The 15,245-nt window shown below is 38.3% G+C and overlaps 1 protein-coding gene and 1 long non-coding RNA gene across 7 annotated transcripts in view; one reads left to right on the top strand and one right to left on the bottom strand.

Moving 5' to 3' along the window:
• The window catches only part of CACNB2 (calcium voltage-gated channel auxiliary subunit beta 2), a 246,585-nt gene that overhangs the window by 110,706 nt on the left and 120,634 nt on the right, over window positions 1-15,245 (bottom strand). The window contains exon 1 of one of the 6 annotated variants that reach the window (XM_064408525.1): window positions 12,694-12,964. The exons of the other annotated variants lie outside the window; for them this stretch is intronic. Coding sequence (XP_064264595.1) covers window positions 12,694-12,744 — 51 coding nt within the window. The 5' untranslated portion in view covers window positions 12,745-12,964. Of the gene's footprint in view, window positions 1-12,693; window positions 12,965-15,245 lie in introns of those variants that run through there. 6 annotated transcript variants of the gene reach the window in all.
• Window positions 5,678-12,322, top strand: LOC135287191 (uncharacterized). Its single transcript, XR_010351014.1, has 3 exons — window positions 5,678-5,791; window positions 11,822-11,904; window positions 12,114-12,322. It is a non-coding gene; the product is annotated as an uncharacterized LOC135287191 (long non-coding RNA).

A 15,245-nucleotide genomic window follows, 5' to 3' on the forward strand; every position in this document is an offset into this window, starting at 1 on the left:
TTCGCTCGCTTCATTGCTTCCTCGCGCTGCTAAGCCTAGTGCTCTGCAAACACGGTGTAACTTTATCTCTGTGCCACAATGGCACTCAGGTCACTGAAAAGTTACACCCGCTACCTCCAGCGCACGGCAGCGGATCGGCATGGGATACCACACCGGGACAGAAGGATCCAGGGACCCGCCTCGCTCCTGGCCAACTTCTAGTCCAGGCAGAGCAGGCAAGAAAGAGTAAAAAAAAGCCAAAGAGCAGGATAAAACACAACTAAAAGACTTCAGAGACCAAATCCCCAGCTGCATTCCTAAGCTCATATTAAAATAGGACTTAAAAATAAATCCCAATAAAGATGGCATAGGAATACAGCATAAAGTAAACCAGGCAGGCAGAAATATTGCCCTCTGGGCAGGGCTGTTCTTTACAACCGAGGAAGAGGCCACCAGTCGGCATCCAGTAACACAGCCCAAATCAAAACTGCTTTCAAACAGCACTATGAAACTCATCCCTTCTCAGCTCAGTCCTCTCAATTCTTTATAGTTCATACTGCTGCTAGCAATATATCCCATAACCAGAATTATACATAAGCACTAAGAAAAAAATATGGAATATGTAATATCTTAGGGAGGAAATGTGTAGGTGTATGCTAGCCCATGTATATCTATCATCAAGTTAATATACACAGCATCTCATGACAAGATATAGCATTGAAAACCAGTTTGTGCTACTCAATTTCCTTCTCTTCCACAGAAGAGAACAAGACCTCTTTCCAAACAAAACCAGCAAATGAAGCAGTTCAAATACATTGTAAATATCATCCCTGTTCCTTCCCCTGCATCATCCCCTGCTTATTTTAAATACATCTCTTGACTAACTCAGTTTCTTTGCGTGAGTTAGTAGGATATTCTTCTCTCAATCTGTTTTCTCTGTCAAAACATACCTTTTGTCCTCTGTTGACTATATGTGATGTGACTCATGAGTCTGGATTTTTTTTGTGTTCTTGTATGTATCCACAAGCAGAGTTAAACCCAAGAAAATGGTTGGAAAAGGGCAAATCAGAAATCAGAAGACATTAATTTTATTTCCAACCATATGTTTACCAAATAGCATTAGTTTAATCTGTCAGCTGAACTGGTCACTTTGCATTATATCAATTGCAAATTATGCTTCAAACAAATAATATCATAATAGTTCATTCCCAGAGCGTAAATAAAACATGCATCATCATTCCTGCATGGAGGCTAACAGGCATCAGACACCTCTACTGGAATGTAATCACCACTTGTCTAAGCTGGTTGCTCCTATTGATGCTGAATGAGTGTGGTCACACACACTTATTAGTTTTAATGTAATTGCCCAAGTTTTCCCGCACAGCGTTTTTAGTGTGAAACCACACCTGTCAATACTGGCAAAGCCAGTGTCATCACTCATTACTTCGCTTGTCTGATACAGCTCTTGTAAGCAATTGAAATTTGGGTGCTGTGGCTTGATTGCTCCCTTTTGGATATGGCTCTCACAATTTGGAGAAAAATAAAACCAGCAGGAATGTTACAAGTACTCCTAACATCAAAAAAGGGGAAAACATATTGCTTTGTATGTATTAAAAATTATGATATTTTTTAAAAAAATAATTTCATCAGCTCCTGTACTTTGGCAGTGAATATGAAATTAGGGACGACTGCAGTACACATACACTCACAGAGACTTAGGGCATTATTCAGGCTGTCACCACAAGTGACTTTCATGTCACAAGTAATTCTCACTGCAGACAGCACAAGCAGCCAGAGTCTGGCAGCTTGGACAGTAAATAAGCTGAATTGCTCATTGCTCTCTTGAATTGAAACATCATGACAGGTACCAAAGTCTGTGTCAGGGCAACACTAAGAAAATTTGCATATAGCTTTTATGGTTCAAGAATTAAAAATCTGCAGAAATGCCACCCCTGTTGAGGGTGTTTAAACTTAGCAAAGCACTTCTGGATGACCTGTGCTCCTCTCCCAGCTAAGTGACAGCACAGGGTTTTTGCTGCACATGGCTCCCCCAGTAGCTGAGTGTTGCAAGGGACTGGCCAGCAGAGTGTGGGCAGCATCTCACAGGGCTGGCCCTTGCAGGCAGAATGCCATGATCACACAGAAAGAGTGAGCAGAGAAGTGGAGGAGATGGAGGAGTGTGAGGGGGGCATGGAGAGGGAGAGAGAGGTTGGAAAAGAATCTGTGAACAATGGGGCTGAAGAGGTGGTGGGATGGGAAGAGTAGAAAACCAGAGTGCAGATCAAGAATGGATGGCAGCAGTGTGACCCACAGGGAGGAGAGCCTAGAAGCCTGGCCAGAAGACAGGAACTAAGATCCTGCAAGAAAAATGTTCATGGTAGGCAGGGAGCACAATAGGGTTTGAAAAGGCCTTCACAGAGACAGCTGGCTGCCTGACTAGCCTCAAGCTAGGAGGCAACCAGGAAGGAGTGGAATGGTGTGGAGCAGGGTAGAAATGCTGAGATGGGATGCCTGGGCAGAACTGGCTGATCAAGCAAATACAGGCCTTTGGAAAACCTGTAAGTTGGAGACTTCAGCAAGAGATAAAGTTGCTGTTCTATTTTTGGGATAGAATGGAACTGGGCAGAATGGATGAAGGCAGAAAGTACCAAAAGCATAGTAATACATCTGAAAAATGGTAGGTGGAAACAAAGCTAAGGGTGGAATTGCTCCTCTCCCCAGCTGGCACTTTCCAGCAAGACACATTCTTGCAGATGTGTGGCAGAGAGCTACACCAACACGACTTGATGTAGACTGAACTTTAAGAACCAGCACTCAGACTAAAGAAAAATAAACTACTGTGACTGTGAGAGTCAAGACTACAGTCTGAAATGATGAAGTAAATCACAAGGATAAAGTACATCCCTTATTCAATGTTTGCAAGCGCTTTTAAAGTAGCTCTTGCTCATCTGTGGAAGCCAACACAGCAATAGCAATATTAATCATGTGTTAACAGAGGCAAACAGGAATAAACACAGGTGTGTCAATATGTGCAGAGTTTGTTTTCCCTGACTGCTTCCCTAAGTTTTGTTCCTTTCATAAAAATCTATTAAGGTGTACAGTATCTTGTGGAAAGGGAATAAAGAAGAGAGAGACAGACTCTTCTCTGTGACTCCTAACGAAAGGCAAAAATAAATGAGTATTGATTGAAATATAGGAAAATACATTTGGACACAGAAATTTACTAAGAGTTTTTTTGGGGTTGTTTTTTATTGTTGTTGTTGTTTGGTTGGTTGTTTTTTTTGCATAATAAGGTTTGTTTTGTTGCATTTTTTTTATTTTACTGAGAGGGTGAGAGAGCACTAGCACAGATTGCCCAGAGAGGTTTTGGAGTCTCAATCATTAGAGATAGTCAAAAGCCATCTGAACATGGTCTTGGGTTACCAGCATTAGGTGGCCTTGCTCTAAGCAGGTAACTGGAATAGTTCCAGAGGTTCCTTTTTACCTCAAGCACTCTGTGAAATTAAAAATTATCTGATTCACATTGATATTTTAGAAATTCCATCTCTCCATTTTAATTTTCAGGGATTAAGCATAATGACTTTTCAGATTGTCAAAGAGAATAGCATTTAACTCTGGTATTTAAACCCTGACCCATGTCTTTTAAGCATAGCTATGAACTGTCTACACTATAAATAGCTTTGTATATCATAGTACTTCAACACAGTGCCTTTGGGAAAACAAACAGAAAAAAATGCTGACATGGTTGTCAAGGTTAATAGACTAAACAGGCCTTTCTTGATAAACAAGAATTTTTCAGCTTGTATCCAACAGTAACAACATTTTTTTCTTTGGGAACTCTATGGAAAGCAATTGACTCTCTCTTACCTAATTCAGGTTCAAATTCAAATCCCAGTGAAGAATGTCAACAGCTTGTAACACCTTTACAAAGCTAGCAACAGAATTGTTAAGGAAACTTTTGGCCAAAAAACTCTGAATAAGCTATTCCCTCTTACATATGGCATGAAAGAGCAAGAGCTAATAATATAAATAAGGAGCTAAAGCACTTTAATTACCCTGCATCCAAACTATCCCACACCAGCACTGAATAAGTTCTTAAAAAGGTTATTTATATGTGAAAATTATGATAAGCAACTATTTTTTTATTTTTTTCTTATGAATTTTAACTCTGCCATTGATTTTCTCCCAGAGGAGTCTTTCTAACTGTGGGCAACACCCTTCCAGAGCATAAACTTAAATTTTCAGGAGTGTTACTGCCCTGAAAGAGCTACAGCACGGGTCTGAAGCCCAGGCTGCTTTGTTCCTCTGGACATCAGCAGATTTAGAAGAATGGGTCTTTTCCAGCTCCTCTCATTGCCACTGTAACTCTCTGAGCACCGTGTGATGGTAACTGCAGTGTCTCAGCAGTTAAGGACACCTGAAACAGGACTCCACATTCTAAGAAACATCCAAGTGTTTTATGAAAATGATAGGACTGCCTGAGCAAGGAAGACTGAGAGCATGCTAACCCAGAAGAGTTAAAAACTTGCTCATAGCACCACATTGCTCAGACAGTTTCATGACAGGTTAAGTAATTCAGTTGGAGTTTCCCAGACTTGTGCTTAAAATCCCTACTTTTGTGCTGGGGGTAGGCAAGGAGGGGGTTAGCAGGGCCAGGACACAATTTAGACCACTTCCTTCTCTTGAATGATACCTTCCTTTATTTAAAAGCATCCCTCAAAATAAATAGCATAGGTTCGGGCATGTTAAAAGGGATTTTTTGTTTGTTTGCTTAATTTTTGTACCAGCCAAAGTAACGGGCAGCATCCTGAACAAGGTGCAGATTCCAAATTGTCAAGATACACTGCATTAATTTCCAGAAGACTTTGTATTTTTTCCTGAATTTATCCATTTTACATCCAACCACAAAACAAAACTCCATCTCCTTCCATAAAATTCCATACATCATGTAGGATGCTTGTAATTCTCTCTTACAGATGGTGTACATCTGAAAGAGGGTTGTTAAGTAAAATTTTATTCTGTGAGATTTAGTTTAGGTATATAATAAACCAGTGTCAACTAATTCAAGATGCAATAATGAAAACACTTCCTTAAGATTAATCTCACATCTTAAAATTCATTCAAATGAATGAATAATAAAATGTGAAAGTATGCCCATGGAAGTACAGGAATGCTATATAAATTTTATTTTTAAACATTAAAACTGCTTATCATTTGCAGATTGTTATTGGTTATTATGGTTACCATTCTCTGACACAATCCAATCTGCCTGCACTTTTCTATTTCGGGATACAGCAGTGATAACACTAACAGCAGACTTAACTTCTCGACTTGCAAACATCCATACATTAGGGGCACATGCTATCTCCTGCTGCATGGAAAGATAACGTGAGTATGTTCTCACAGTGTCACAGAAATAACAAGCTGCTGATCTCCCTGCAGTCAGACCTTAAAACATCTAATCCAACTCGCAGTGAGTGTCAGGAACACAACATGTTTGAAAACATTTGTATTACAGATATATCATAAAAATACCTGTTGTATTATAAATCCTCTGCATCACTGAGATACTGGAGAGGTGCAAAATCTGCCCATAGGTGATTGTTCCCATGCGTGGGTAAGATTTTTATTTTTATTTTTAACATGTGATGTAGAGTCATGTGGAGCATTGTCTTCTTAAAGCCTTGTTGCAGTGAAACACAGAGAACAGGGAGAGAGGAAGAAAGAACAGTTCAACATGTTGTTGCTGGTCTAGGATGGTCACAGAAGTCACCTGCAGCTGAATGTGCTGCCAGACACTTCTGAAATAGCTGTAAGTTCTGTCAGAGCTCTAAGGGGTTGGAAGAAAAAATTAATTCAACAACGATATTTTAAAAAAGTAATACCTGAGTATTAAATAGGAGATAATGTTTGCTTTCCTATATGTATTAACTGCAAAAAGGGAGATTAATATACTTTTGAGCACAAGAATTTCAATAAAAGAAACAACCTTCACATAGAACACTTAATATCCTGAAGTAGAATATATAAAACTTACACAATGCTGTAGAAACAGCTTCTGCTCGTTATTTTCCTTAAAAAATACATCTTTCCACTGAAACGTTACTACTTGATAGTGTTACCCATACCTTAATGCAGCATTAAATAAACACGGGTATTTAATCTCAGTGAAAAGCTTTCACCTCGCGCACTCAGCACTCGTCTGCCTCTGGGGGCACTGAAATGTTTCAGGTGCCATGGGCAGCTCCATCAAGGCCAGATGCTGATTGTCCAGAGCTGGAGACTGAGGAATAACTTTGGCTCATAGCTGTGCAGAGCAGCTAGCCCAGACCAAAAGGAGTGTTACCCTCTAACCAAACCCCCATCCTGAAAACGGTGGTCCACCTACAGGTTGTCCTCTGGGATAACTGCTGTGCAGTTCCATGCTCAGGACATTAACTTGGTAAGTGATAGTTCATGGGGGAGATATCTGAGTCCCTGTGCCTTTAAAGTGGTTTTGGCTTTTAAAATGTCCAGCCATATCTCAAAATCACATTTACAGAAGTGCTTGTAAAACTTGTGCTGTCGATACCTCCAAATTCTGTTCTCATTTCAGAAAATAAAATGCATCTTACCAGGAGAACCACAAGAGCAGGCCACAGGAGTAATTTTGGCTCACTCTGCCTTTGTCTATGCATTTTTGGCATAAGCCATCATTCCACAATTCCATCAATTAAAATTATTGATTATCACCAAACATTGTGGTTTCTTTGGCCTCATTGCTTCTTCAAATCTCAGTTCCCATTTCTCATTTTTTACTGTTTTTGAAATCTCTAATATTTCTGATGGCCACAGTTTTGTACTCTTAAAATTTGGATTAATTATATTTAATTTTTGATGGACTAGCTTGTGCAATTTCATAAGCTCCACTGAAATAAGTTCTGGTGAAATGTGAAACCTGGAAAACTTGTCTCTGCAGAAAGGACTGTTTATCTCTTGGGACCCACTTAAGAGCTCAAAATAGGAATTAAGTGGAATTTAGGCAGCATATGTGCTGCTGTAACGGCTCTCTCACCTATGAGGCTGGGTGTCACCCTGGCACAACAGAAATGCTGTTCAGTTTAATGAGCAGGGAGCCAGATGTGTAACCCTGGCCAGGCACTCGCAGTGCGTTGCAGTGAAAACACAGCGAGAGGAACCAGCGTGTCAGCTAAGCAGGTTGCAATGCAAGGGATTAAATAAGTGCAGTAAGTTGCTGCTCACAGAGAATTAATGCAATGTGTTACAACAACATGTTCAGAACCGTCCTGATGAGATGCATCATGAAGGTAAGGTGCTTTCAGTCAATCTTCCTTGTCCACTCAAATTAACAGGAGCTTGTTAGCAGAGAATAAGAAGGGGAATACTTGGCAGAGAGTAAGAAGGTGCGAAGATCTTTCCTCTTCTACATTGAAATGACTTTTTCTTTCCTCACTTATAATATAGATATAACTGTAAGATGTAAAAGTGTGATTTTTCAATTGCATCTTTCTGTATTGCACATTTTCTTCCCCTCCTTGCCGCAATTCCTGATCAGTGTTCATAAAGAATGCTCTGAACAGCCTGGCTCCCCCATGCTGACAGCACTGAAGGCTCGTGCAGCCAAGCAAAGAGCACATCTCAAACTGCATTTCTGTGGGGCTCTCCTTCTCTGTCTGACACTGCAGGACTCTCATACTCCAAGAAAGGCCTTCAGCCATTTTCTACACCCTGACTAGAATTTTAAAGGTGAACCCATTCCTGTGCTTCACAAGTTATCCCCCAGCACCTTTTACAGCTTCAAATCTACGATAATAAGTTGCATTGGGTGAGGATTTCTGAAGTCACTGAGAAACTCATCCTCAGTACAAAAAATTTGCTAGATATTTGATTTAACATGTGGGAAAAAAGTCAATAAAATAAGAATTCTAATCCAATCCATAACTGTTGATCTTAATACGGTAGCAACCTATAAGAAGACAATATTTTGAATTCCAAGATGCAAGAATTTCTCCACTCCTAAATTAGTAAAACTGCACCTAAATTGTATATTGTGCTGTCCATAACATGAACAGAATTATGGATTTGCACTGAACCAGCATCAATGACGAAAGTTGCTTTTAAAATTTAAGAAGGAAATTATTCTCTCAAGTAGTTCAGTTCTGGCACCTTAAATTTCTCCTAAAATAAAATACTCCTGCCATTACAAGCTGGTTGCTTTGTTTATGTCTACACAAGTTCTAATGAAGCTGAGAGATCCATGTGAAATTAAAGTGATAGAACCTGATCACACCTTCATGACAGAAAACATTCAGCCAGAAAATATCATTAAGTCCTAGGAACTCACTGATTTACTCTGAATTTTGCAGGAAGTTATCAAAGTGCTTAGTTTGAAAGCATCTTTTCCAGTATTTTACCATAGCATCAGCTATTCAAACTGTCATTAAATCAAGCATTATCCTTTTTCTTACACACCAAAGTGACCCTGTTTCCAAGACAAACTGGAAATATTGATGAAAAACAGTACTTTAAAACATCAAAAATTACTTTTTCCAATGCCTTCCTCTATGCATTAACTTAAAAATTTATAGAGAGGAAATATTGAAGAGATTATTCTTTCAAATAATAGTATAGTTTGAAAATACGTGTTTCATTATTAGCTCATAGAAACTTTATAACTTTACAAGTACAAAGTATATGCAATTGTGACATCAAGAAAACGAACCAGAACCCTTCAAATAAATATCAGTCACTTAATGTTGCTTAAACAAATAGGCAAAATCATAGAATCATGGAATATTTTGTGTGGGAATGGACCTTCAAAGGTCTTTTAGTCCACCTCAAATTGTAAGGCTTTTAATAAGAGAGAAAATTTTAAAGCCCAAACATTTTTTGGTCAGAGAGATTTTCAAGGAAACTTTATCCTGTAGAAGTGAGGTTTTTGCAATGTGTACTTGTGGGAGTTGCACAGGAATGATAATACATACTTGGGTGAGGACTCTATCAAAGTGAGAAGACACCAAGACAATTACTGTGTCTAAGTCAGTCTTTCTACAGGCATCCTCTGATCAGCGTGAGCATACTCAAAATTAAATTTAGTTTTTATATCTAGCAAGCCTCTAAAATTATATTTTCTTCTGATACTAATATTCTACCAATACATTAACTAGCCAGCTAGTAATTTTTAAGTGGTCAATATTATAAATCATCAACCTGAGAGCATCCTTTCAGGAGCCACAAAACATTCAGAAAAAGAATAGATGTTTATATGCAGTAAAATACTGCAAAATGCAATGTATCATTAATGAGCTGAAGAAAAAAAGTTGTTTAGTGACAGCAGAAGTAATGAAGCTTAGGTTCCCACACACACCTCCACAATACTTTCAGCTCTCTCTCCTTTTCCCTACACACCACATGCTCTGCACCCTCCGCTCCCTTCCCCTCCCTGAACTTCTCTTTTCATGAGCTGAGCAGGAGTGAGCATTTGTTTGCTCTGTTGCAGTTAAAGTTGTGCTTCTCAGCTGGATGGATGCTGCCTTCCAGATGCCAGAGGAGGCCAGAGAGTGCTCTACATCTCCCACACTGGCCCCTGGAGGAAAAGGCTTTAACAGCTCTTCCAGCCCCCAGGAAGCTCTGCTATAATCACTCAGTGCTTCTGAGACCTCTGCAAGGCTGGTTTAAATCGGCCACTGAAGTTCCTGAGAAGCACAACTAACAGATGGAAAGTGGGATTGCATAAATCTTGTCTTGGGAAACAAACCTAAGAAATCAGAGCTGTTATACAAAGACTGTCCGTGCACTTTAATACTCAGCAGCTTGTTTAAATATAAGCTGATGCCATGAGCAGCAATGTAAACATTTAATCTGTCAGAAAATTTTCAAATCATCACTGTCACAGAGCATTGGTTGCAGTTATTAAGCAGTTATGAGCACAGTATAAACCACAGGCTTTTGTGTCATGTACATGCAGCACCAGTGGCAGAAAAAAAATTTGTAAATACTGCATTTGTAACAAAGGACTTTAGGGATCAGTGATTAAATATTGCAAACAGTTATATATTCATATGTAATTAGACAACCTATTTTCTAAATTCTGGCATCTCCTGTATTTTGATCCATAGCAAAAAAAATAAATTAAAAAAAAAAAGAATCCCAGTTGTTAAATAGCCTATAAAATTGAATAAAATTGATAGCTGAATGCAATTGAAACACTTTACCTCCTGTCCTTTTTTTTTTTTTTTTTTTTTTTTTTTTGTGGCAGCTCCACACCGGGGATCCTGGGAAGCAAATAGCAGAATTTGCCCTTTTAAGTTTATGAATTCCTCGGCTTGTTCACTGCTATTTGAAAACTGAATAAAAAATATTAGCAGCAAATATCTATTTCACTGATGTCACAAATGTAAATTTGGATAAATTGGAAAAAGGCTGGGTGCCGCTTCTCTGTATAGAGGGTGAGGTAAGGACAAAATGTCCTTGCACTTTCTGACAGTTACTGAAGTTTCCATACTTCAGAATTTCTATGTTACAATGACTGTTAGTGATGAAAATGTGTCAGTGGTTATGCAATAAGTAATCCTTTATTTCATCTTTCTATAACATTTTAATTAACTTGAACACATCAGGGGTCAACATGTTCCAAGGGACATTCTGTCATCTGGAAATTTAGAAAAATGTAACCATAAAGCAGTTAACTGAATTTCTGGACAAGTACACAATTTCAATCTACTTTTGATGCAACAACTGCCATTCAAAGACTATAATCAATAATAAATTTACTTAATTATTGATGCCAAAAATATGAAAGTTCTCAAGCTATATCTCTTCTTTAATCTTCCCAATTACCTTCCTCCTGGATATTTAAACAATTCGTTTTTTCAATTAGATAATATCTGAGGAGCAGTACTGCTAAACAAAATGCTAATTTGTTTTACAGCTTCCTGTAAAATGCTTCTGAACAAGAAGTGACTACAGCTAAAACTCACATTAGCAAAACAAAATAGCCTTCTCCACATGACATATCTGGAGACTAGAATAAAAACTGGGGAAACAGGAATAGAATAATCATCAGCTATCACTTTGAAAGAAGGGTTGACGAAATACTGAGGGATTCGGTATTGATGACATTATTTGACAACCAGCAGACAGGAAGATGAAAATGCTGCATGGAAACATGTAGATCAGTTGTGCTAAGTTTCAACATCAGATTGGTTTTGTCGAGGAAGATGGTATTTTCCAATTTGAGGGATTTTTTAAAATTTTACAACAACTTTTTCCCATCAAAAAAAGTTATGTCTTGATTTCTCCCCACCTATAATTGTACTGGGATTATGTTGTCAGAGAATTATTGATAATTATTATTATTATTATTATTATTGTCAGAGAATCCTAACACATATTGTTTACCTGAACTCTTAATAATTGCTTGTATATAGATTAAAACATAAAGACTTAAGCTTTTTTACTATATTAATTAGATAAGAAAATACTAAATGCAGCTATAGCTGTGGTTCAACTCGATTACTGTAAGGCTCTTTTCCAAGCTAAATGGTTCTGTGATTCTATTAGTAGCTGATTTCTACTATTCTGAACATCCATGCTAGAATTGCATATATTAATTGTACACTTTCCTGCTTCATGGCACACTTCCTGTAGGACCCACTGTTGCACTACTTTCCCCATAAACATAAGAGCACAGTCTAATTGGAATAAAAAGAAGTTGTTTATAAAGAAAAGTTGTCCATAAAAGGAGAACAGAATGGATATTAGCAATAACTAATCAGTTTCCTATGTGGAGATCCCTAAATAACCCAGGAATAGCAATGATCCAAATCTGATTTCCTTCTAGAAAAAAGCTGTGGAGCAGCTGTTACACAAGACAATGCCCCGACTTCCCTCAGAACAACTCTGGAAAGCTACTGTCATCTTAAGGTACTGTTCTTTTACTGCAATTTTATTCAAAAAGCTCATAAATGTTATAGAAAGAAGCAAGCTTATTCAGCAAACATTCAGCTAAAATTTATGTTTATGTTAATTTTATTTTAATCCTCATCCCTTTCTCATACAGTGCAAAAAGAAAAAGCACATCCATTTGAACTTTAAAAATACTATTTGTCATCTATTTAAATTTTATTTCACAGCACAGCTGTAGTGGGATGTCTGCTACTAAAACTCCCTGGCCCCAGCATACACATACCTGGTCAAATGCTGCCAAAGCAAAACTCATGAACGTTTTACAACCTAACCCCAAAAAAATAATAGAGAGTATAATGTTTGTGTCTGTAGAGAGAATGTACTTCAAGCTACTGCCAGCAGAGAGTCCCATTGCTTTCATATTGAGAAGAAAATAATTTAGCACCATCCCCAAAAATCACTGAACAAAAAGCAAACCACTTTTAACTACTTTAATAGGGTCATAGACAGAAGCCCTCAGCAGCAGCCACCTGCAAGTGCTTTCCCTCCCCCTCAACTAATTTTGTTACAGTTTTTCCAAACTGTAAGTCAAGTTAGCGTGTTTCAAAAAAGGAAGCTCAAAAGTATGGTTTGGACTTCCACAAAAAGGCTGGCACATTTCTCAACAACATTCCAGTTTGGCTAAATGAGAACAAAGTGAAACAGTTTAGCTGTAATTAAGTTAACTTGCAAGCCAGCCTCTACATCGCATTGTAAAATTAAAGAGCTCCCGAGCATCTGGCCTGCACTCCTACCACATATGCTTACCCCAGGAGCAATGTGCTTAGTTTGAGGAGACATCAGGCGTCTGTCAAGCATGTCAGCCTCACTCCAAGCAGGCCAGCCCTTCCAGCAGCAGCAACACTTCTTACAGGAGTGCAGCCTCCGACGCAAAGCAGCGCACCAGCGAGACCTTCAGCCCACACTGGCCATCATTGCCAATACCTGTACTTGCAAGGCCTGGTTTAAAGGGCACAGCTTTGGAGCAAGACTGTTAGCTGGCCGTTCCTCTCAGCTGTTGATCTGATACAGTCCCTACGTTAGGGACAGCTCAGCAGAGAGCCTGTCACCATCAATTACCAAGGAAGAGTGGGAGGGCTCCGTGCTCATGGTGACGCCAGCCACTGCAAGGACAGAGCCTGCACACTTGCTGGAGTAACATCACTCTGTTCATCTCAGATGCATGGTTTGCAACATGCATGGCCTCCTGGTAACATACAACTGCTGTGCAGCCAGAAACAGGAAAGGCATCTGAGCATTAACAAAGCACAATCCATTTATTGATGTGTGTGGATACAGATTTTTTTTTTTCTATTCTCCCCACCACCACCCCAACAGAAATATTATTCTGGAATTTCAGGCTGTAAATATCAATTTAAGTTGGAAATTTTCTGTGTAAAAGAAAAATTCTGCTTGACTCTACATAAGGTTAAAGACATATTATGGTAGAAGATAGATATAAATGAACCTTAATCATGATTTTTATATAAACTTTCATCCTAAAAAACTCTCACTAAACATTTCATCATGGCAATACTTCTACATATTAGTCAGTCAACTGAAATTATCAGGAAAACTTACATGCATTTTATTGGCCCAAATGAGTTTAAGAATTTGCAAGATTAAGGTCAACTGGCTTAAAATAAGAGCATAGGTTAAGAGTAAATAAGGATTCATGTTTGTATTGGTCTGAGGCTTCTGGAGGTGCAGTAAAGACGAGAAAGGACCAGGCAGCAACAGGCAAGGAATGGTATGAACGGAAAAAAGAGCTACAGAGAAACCACTTTCCCCCTTTGTTACCACTGAGATAATGAATATCAAGGCAGTGATTCCTCAGAGGAGCAACAAGCATAAACATTGTTTTGGCTCCAGCTGCTCAATGAGCTGGGCAATTTTCTCCTCTGCCTATGCCTCAAGACTGTTCTTCAATAGACATGTGAGGCCAGAAAAGCCCCACAAAGTCCAGCCTCTGGTCCATGAGAGCTGAAAACATTGTCCATTTCCAAAAGCTAAACTCTTAACACCAACTTTGTGTGCAGACTCTGTAAAGACAACAGTACTCAGAGAGGGAAGGGCAGACCCTACCTACATGTCTACAAAAAGTACCAAAACAGATTCTTTTTTTTCCCCTTTTAGACAAAAATCTCAGGCTGGCTTCCATTTTTATTAACTGGTCCCTGCACATTTTTTCACACAGACACTTTTAATGTGTACCAAGATTGATCTAGATAAAGTTATGCTCTTAAAATGTAATTTCTTATTTATATAATCTGCATACCATATGTTAATAATTCTCACTCACAGAAACAAGAAGTGACTTTTGGTTAATACCTGATGAGGTGGCTGTTTGTTTGAAGGGGTTTTTATGGTTTGGGGTTTTTTTTAAGGGAACTATGGGAATTCAGGTTTCTTAACATTTAACCATGGTTTCAGAATCCAGTATTCATGTTAGGTCCATTTTGGATGCCAAAAGAGAATTAAATAAGTAGAAACTTTGCCCTTATTTCTCATGAAATAGACATTTCTATTTACATGAAATAGACAGAGCAAAGAAAAATACACAGAACACTGACAACCACATGCACAATTTATTTTGACTTCCATAAGGCACTTCTAGGATGGGTAATAAACTCAAAATGTTGAAACAACTACTGGTTTCCAAGGAAGCAAACAGTAAACTTCAGCAAATAGAGTTTTAGAAGGCTGTGAGAAATAGAACAATTTCTGATGCAATACTTTATTAATAAATGTTGGGGGGTTAACAGTAAAATTACTGAGCAAGCTTTTTAGCAAAGTTATTATCCTTAAAAAATTTAATTCATGCTGTGGGACACAAATACCTTGGGGCAAATCAGAACTACTCTGAAGAATACACAATCACAGTCCCAGCTGGAATATTGCAATTAGGACAGAGCAGCTCTCATTCCAGAGGCTTATTTACTGCCCTTCAGCAGATTTTACAGAATACTGAAACTAAGCTTGCAAGACCACACTGTCATCATGGCAAATTTTGGTATCATAATATTGAAACAAAAGAACTTTGTAGCAGAAAACACAGTAATGAGATAATTTAAAATACAGAAACAGCAACAGAAAAATTTGCCTGTACCAATCATAGTTTCTAAAGCTTCCTAAATATTTCAGTCATGGAATAGAAACACCTCTTTTTATTCCTATTTTTTTTTTCTTTTTAATTTTTTTAAAATTATTTTTAACTTCTGAGCAGCAAACACCATGGAACCAGCATGCAATAAGTCCTAGATGACTTCTACCCTTTTTTGCCCAAGAGGGTGAATCATCACCTAAGGTGTGTCAGATTT

This window comes from Passer domesticus, chromosome 1 (assembly GCF_036417665.1).
Source record: "Passer domesticus isolate bPasDom1 chromosome 1, bPasDom1.hap1, whole genome shotgun sequence".
In the NCBI taxonomy this organism is placed as follows: Eukaryota; Metazoa; Chordata; class Aves; order Passeriformes; family Passeridae; genus Passer; species Passer domesticus.